Consider the following 7,168-nt stretch of genomic DNA (forward strand, 5'->3'; position numbering starts at 1 on the left):
GCAGTCTGCAGGTGTACCTAATGTTGTGGCCCTGCAGTCATTCACAACTCCTCCAACACGAACATTATTGTTTTTGCACTATGGTAAAATCACTTTAGTGTAAACAAACATTTTTCCATGTAGTATATACGCTGTGTGTAGCTAGCAATAGCATCCATGTTTTTGCTTCATCCACCGGGTGTGAAGGTCGCAGAAAGAGTGCATTATTTCCAATAAGTTGTTTGTATTCAGACAAGGCAAGCGCAAAAATAGCGTTCGTAGATGTGGCAATCTTGATTTCCGACATCGTAGCTGGACTCGGCTGTGACGCCGTTCCTAGTTACGACTTTTCCACCTCCCAGGTAAATGGACTGCAGCATTGTACTGCTCTCATGGTAGAAGCTGCTAAACAACCAAAGAAATGAAAAGTTTTTTCTGAGGAGACAAAAATAAGAAAAAAAGGAAGCCCACCCGGATAAAAGGACACTCGCTGGCGTGGGCTCACAGACGAGGAGGGAATTTTGACCCTATGCTGCCTTGGCTCGGTTACTGCTCAACTAGTAAGTGACTTTGGATGCTCAAATCAAAAAGATAATGTTAGCTATCGGAAACCTGCGTAATAACAATAATTAACTACCAACTGATAGTTTCACACTGCCAACAAACTTAAAAGTATTGTATAAAGAAAAAACTATGTGATGACTGCGAACCGCACATATAAAGTTTGAGTAAAATATGACGGTTCCTACTGTGGAAAGATCAGTCATACTGAATCATTGTGGTATTATCGTTCCATTTCGTATGTATGTGACAGTAGTTTCTGACGCTGGTCCTCATGGGAAATGAAGTCTTCTCTCAGGCAAAACACTACCGCTTTGGTCCACTGGCGCCGCTAAAATCAACCAAAACTGAAAGTACTTAAAAGGGGAACTGCACTTTTTTTTGGTTCACAATCAGACATGACGATGGATGTTTTTTTTTTGTAATGCATTCTAACTAGTAAATACAACAAATAAGTTTACTTACAGCGGAGCCAATGGGAAGCCCTCTATTTTGTCCATAAAATCCAATAAATAACCATTAAAAAAGCGCCAACAATACTCCATTTACATTTCGTGACTTGAATATTAACCAAGTATTAGTGATATTGTTATTATAAGCGGTAACGCAGACGAATAGTGGCGCTGTGATCAGAAGCCCGTGTCCAATTTTGAGGTGTTTCCTCGCTGCCTGTAAGTTTATTGTAGATCATAAATCATGCATATCACCTGGACAGAAGAAGTCTGAGGACATATTCCGACAAGTTGGGACACTTTGACAACCACTTAGGACATGGAAATGGCGAGAACGACACAAAAAGACGCTTGGAAAACCCTGATATGTGGGCTCTGTACCGAGGATGTCGTTGTGGCTTGTGCAGCCCTTTGAGACACTTGTAATTTAGGGCTATATAAATAAACATTGATTGATTAATTGATTGATTCTTTGTGAGGATTATGGTCATTCTTTATCTAATTGGGAATATTTGAATATCCTATCAGTCGGCATCCTAATGACAGCAGACCTTGTACAGTGAGTAATGTGCAGTAAGCAGTAATCAGTGATGAAGAAAAAAACCGTAACGTTTTTGAATGCTTTGTATGCTTAAAATGATCAAAATGCGTAAATATTCAATGTTATCATAAATGTGCCTGTTACTACATAACATATATACTTACATCATGTATATAAAACCTCAATGGAGGCGTTTGGTGGACTTTTGATCACATTTATTTAATATTTAGAATGCAAAAAAATGAATAACATCCATCGTCATGTCTTTCATAATGATTGTGGACGACAGGCAAAACTCCCAAAAAATGTGCAGTTCCCCTTAAGTGGGGCTTCAAAATTAATTGAAGTTCAGGAATCCTCTGATTATTTTGTAATTCATTGCATGACCATGGAGTAGCAAATCTGAAGGCGTTTTTTTTAATGTATTTTTTTTAAATTTTTTTACCAAGAGTTGTGTTTGCTCTAGCACCCAACACGCCAAGGATGTCCTGTGACCTCAAACTGTAGCGCCTTGAGTCTCTACACAAAAAAGGTGGTAACCAGACCAATAATTGGTTTATATATATAAAAAACATTGAGAACATCTTTGAGCGGACAAAGAAAGACAGTGTGCCGTTGCATACAAAGTGCAATGGTGGACAAGGTTGCCCCAACCAGTAATAAAACAGTCACATTAATATCCAATATCTATTTTTTTGCAAACCGCTCACTTATGCTCTTTCATGAAATTTAAGTAAATGTTCTTTTTAAAAAATTGTTGCCAAGGTGATTTTTGCTTGTGGAGAAATTAAATGGGAGAAAGCATGCTTTAAAAAAATAAATAAAAACAAGGCTACCTAATTGATCATTTGAAAAGGGACATACATCAAAGCAATGACAGATATTTTTCTTTTCAGTAGAGGATGCCAAAAAAATAAACATCTGCAAATTAATGAAAGCGAATGATGAATACAACACTCATTTCAAATAAGCACCACTTTTTGACAATATTTGAAATAGATGTGTTAGAAATGTTTTGTATCAAAAGGACAAAAAAATGCCCCACAACAGTGGCTGTATAAATGTTGTATAATTACATTTAAAGGCCTACTGAAATTATTTTTTAAAATTTAAACGGGGATAGCAGATCCATTCTATGTGTCATACTTGATCATTTCGCGATATTGCCATATTTTTGCTGAAAGGATTTAGTAGAGAACATCGACGATAAAGTTCGCAACTTTTGGTCGCTGATAAAAAAAAGCCTTGCCTGTACCGGAAGTAGCGTGACGTCACAGGTTGAAAGGCTCCTCACATTTCCCCATTGTTTACACCAGCAGCGAGAGCGATTCGGACCGAGAAAGCGACGATTACCCCATTAATTTGAGCCAGGACGAAAGATTCGTGGATGAGGAACGTGAGAGTGAAGGACTAGAGTGCAGTGCAGGACACATCTTTTTTCGCTCTGACCGTAACTTAGGTACAAGGGTTCATTGGATTCCACACTCTCTCCTTTTTCTATTGTGGATCACAGATTTGTATTTTAAACCACCTCGGATACTATATCCTCTTGAAAAAGAGAGTCGAGAACGCGAAATGGACATTCACAGTGACTTTTATCTCCACAACAATACATCGACGAAGCACTTTAGCTACGGAGCTAACGTGATAGCATCGGGCTTAACTGCAGATAGAAACAAAATAAATAAACCCCTGACTGGAAGGATAGACAGAAAATCAACAATACTATTAAACCATGGACCTGTAACTACACGGTTAATGCTTTCCAGCCTGGCGAAGCTTAACAATGCTGTTGCTAACGACGCCATTGAAGCTAACTTAGCAACGGGACCTCGCAGAGCTATGCTAAAAACATTAGCTATCCACCTACGCCAGCCAGCCCTCATCTGCTCATCAACACCCGTGCTCACCTGCGTTCCAGCGATCGACGAAGGACTTCACCCGATCATAGATGCGGTCGGCGGCTAGCGTCGGATAGCGCGTCTGCTATCCAAGTCAAAGTCCTCCTGGTTGTGTTGCTGTAGCCAGCCGCTAATACACCGATCCCACCTACAACTTTCTTCTTTGCAGTCTTCATTAAACAAATTGCAAAAGATTCACCAACACAGATGTCCAGAATACTGTGGAATTTTGCGATGAAAACCGAGCTTTTTGTATTGGATACAATGTGTCCGAATACTTCCGTTTCAACGATTGACGTCACGCGCATACGTCATCATACCTAGACGTTTTCAACCGGAAGTTTCCCGGGAAATTTAAAATTGCACTTTATAAGTTAACCCGGCCGTATTGGCATGTGTTGCAATGTTAAGATTTCATCATTGATATATAAACTATCAGACTGCGTGGTTGGTAGTAGTGGGTTTCAGTAGGCCTTTAAAAAATACTGGTACTTTTTTTCTCGGTGTCACGTCGTGCCATTGCTGCAGAGGCGCATGTTAGGCAACACATACACAAAGTGTACTTACAAGCAGACACACTGTGGAGACATAAGAGAGAAAATTAACGTACTTTGGTTTAAAAACAAACGATTAAAAGGTCTCAGGGCAAAGTATCGAAATACATTTTGGTACCGGTACCAAAATATTGGTATCGGGACAACACTACAATGAACGTATTGTCTATCTACAGATCGAAGTTGCTAGTAAGATAGTAATTCTCTTACAAGTAACATTATCACTGGAGGACTTTTTGTACTTACCCATGACTAAAAGTAAACAGACATGCTTTTTTTTCTAAAATTCTGTACGTTAGCTTGGCTAATGCTAACAGCGTACTAAATGCTATGTTTGTAACTAATAAAACATGGTTTGACTCAAACTTATCAGTGTGAAAATGCCGTGAACATGTTCAGTTAAAAGTGATGTTTGATGGTATCACAGCTGCTATCCGAGCTATTCACCATCTCTATTTGATTGATTGAAACTTTTATTAGTAGATTGCACAGTACAGTACATATTCCGTACTATTGTCCACTAAGTGGTAACACCCGAATACGTTTTTCAACTTGTTTAAGTTGGGGTCCACTTACCGGTAAATCAATTCACTAACTGGAATTCCTTGGCTTTGCTTTCACGTTGGAAATAAAAAAAATACAAAAAACTCAATTGTTTTTTTTCCTGAAGTAATTTTGGCAGTTAATGATGTATTTAAAATTGTTAAAGAAAAGAACACAACTTTGGCACAGAGTCTTGCATTCAGCTGTGTAAATACGCTATTCAGGGGCTCGCAAGACCCACAATGCATTGCGTTTACGTTAAACTTTCAAGCCCTGTTGTAGGGTTGTTCGGAATACTGCTTTTAGTATAGTACCGCGATACAAATGAATCTTATTCGGTACTATACCGCCTCTGAAAAGTACCTCTACGTAATGAATACAAGTACAGTAGCGTATCTAGTCAATACTACTATGATTACATCGATTTTTTTTGGCATCTTCTTTCGTTTAAAAAAAAAAAATTATATCATGTTTATAAACTCAGGAAATACGACCCTGGACACATGCGGACTTTGAATATGACCAATGTATGATCCTGTAACGACTTGGTATCTGATTGATACCCAAATTTGTGGTATCATCCAAAACTAATGTAAATTATCAAACAACAGAAGAATAAGTGATTAACACATTTTTACAGAAGTGTAGATAGAACATGTTAAAAGAGAAAGTAAGCAGATATTAACAGTAAATGAACAAGTAGATTAATAATTCATTTTCTACCACTTGTCGTTAATAATTTTGACAAAATAATATAATGGAAAATGACACAATATGTTACTGCATACGTCAGCAGCTAAATTAGGAGCCTTTGTTTGTTTACTTACTATTAAAAGACAAGTTGTCTTGTATGTTCACTATTATATTTAAGGACAAACTTGCAATAAGAAACATATGTTTAATGTACCCTAAGATTTTTTGTTAAAATAAAGCCAATAATGCAATTTTTTGTGGTCCCCTTTAATTAGAAAAGTACCGAAAAGTATCGAAATAATTTCAGTACCGGAACCAAAATATTGGTATCGGGACAACACTACCCTGTTGTAGTTTTGGCTTTTGTTTAGTTATTGTGCACTAGCCACTTTATTTAGTTTAAAAACATGTAACATTAAATACCACACATTTTATTTCATATGTCTTCTGATTTACAACAATACTAGCAAATTCTAAATGTAATAAGATAACCTTCACAAAAATGCGTATCAGATCAGGACTCGAAATCGGATCGGGATCACAGCCCAAAAATGTACACCCTCTCTTATATCAACTATTCACTTTTTATTATCAATCAGATTAAAATCTAAACACAAACAATCAAATAAAGAACACTCATAATTAGAGATGTCCGATAATATCGGACTGACGATATTATCGGCCGATAAATGCTTTAAAATGTAATATCAGAAATGATCGGTATTGGTTTCAAAAAGTAAAATTTTTAAAACTCCACTGTACGGTACCTGGCCCGATCACATAATATCTACGGCTTTTTACACACAAGTGAATGCAATGCATACTTGGTCAACAGCCATACAGGTCACAGTGAGGGTGACCGTATAAACAAATTTAACACTGTTACAAATATGCGTCACACTGTGAACCCACACCAAACAAGAATGAGAAACACATTTCGGGAGAACATCCGCACCGTAACACAACATAAACACAACAGAACAAATACCCAGAACCCCTTGCAGCACTAACTCTTCCGGGACGCTACAATATACACCCCCCCCACCCCCGCCCCCCCACCTCAACCTCCTCATGCTCTCTCAGGGAGAGCATGTCCCTAATTCAAAGCTGCTGTTTTGAGGCATGTTAAAAAAAAAAAAAAATGCACTTTGTGACTTCAATAATAAATATGACAGTGCCATGTTGGCATTTTTTTTCCATAACTTGAGTTGATTTATTTTGGAAAACCTTGTTGCATTGTTTAATGCATCCAGCGGGGGATCACAACAAAATTAGGCATAATAATGTGTTAATTCCACGACTGCATATGTCTGTATCGGTTGATATCGGAATCTGTAATTAAGAGTTGGACAATATCGGAATATCGGATATCGGCAAAAAAGCCATTATCGGACATCTCTACTCATAATATTAGCCTTTTACTGTAATTATAAGGCATTTACTGTTGCGATCATGGGGTTGCATAGCTGCGAGGGTTGTGTTCTCACGGATGCAGAGAACCAAGCAGGAAGTGGCAGGAGCAGTGTGCCGTGCAGGTAAGGATCTATTTTAATTCCACAAGGCCAGGCAAAAAATACAAAAAACTTAGACGCTAGCATAGTATTAAGGCAAAAAACACAAACAGTCGCCAGCGTGTACTAACACTTAAGCGTGGCAAGAAGAAGCAACTGTCACGAGTAGCAAACATGGATCCAGCAACTAATGCTGGGTGACCCAAGAATCTAAAGGGGAGTGATTAATTAAGGACACAGGTGGGACTACTAATCATAAACAGAAGACAGGTGTGTCCATTCAGTGTCCAAGGCAACAAGAAAAGTAAACACGGGAAGGAGCGCTGCATGAGGACAAAACAGAACACTAAACTGCAAAAATGAACCAAAACACAAAACAAAATAAAACAACACTTGCAATTTTTGCCTCATTCCTGTGAGAATCCTGCATGTG

At 38.1% G+C, this 7,168-nt stretch overlaps 1 protein-coding gene across 1 annotated transcript in view; it reads right to left on the minus strand.

The window, feature by feature from the left end:
* Positions 1–6,903, minus strand: part of grb2a (growth factor receptor-bound protein 2a) — a 109,566-nt gene extending 102,663 nt beyond the window's left edge. The window contains exon 1 of the mRNA XM_062026993.1: positions 6,667–6,903. Coding sequence (XP_061882977.1) covers positions 6,667–6,822 — 156 coding nt within the window. The 5' untranslated portion in view covers positions 6,823–6,903. The remainder of the gene's footprint in view (positions 1–6,666) is intronic.
* Between the last annotated feature and the right edge of the window lie 265 nt (positions 6,904–7,168).

The sequence above is a fragment of the Entelurus aequoreus genome, linkage group LG18 (assembly GCF_033978785.1).
Source record: "Entelurus aequoreus isolate RoL-2023_Sb linkage group LG18, RoL_Eaeq_v1.1, whole genome shotgun sequence".
NCBI lineage: Eukaryota > Metazoa > Chordata > Actinopteri > Syngnathiformes > Syngnathidae > Entelurus > Entelurus aequoreus.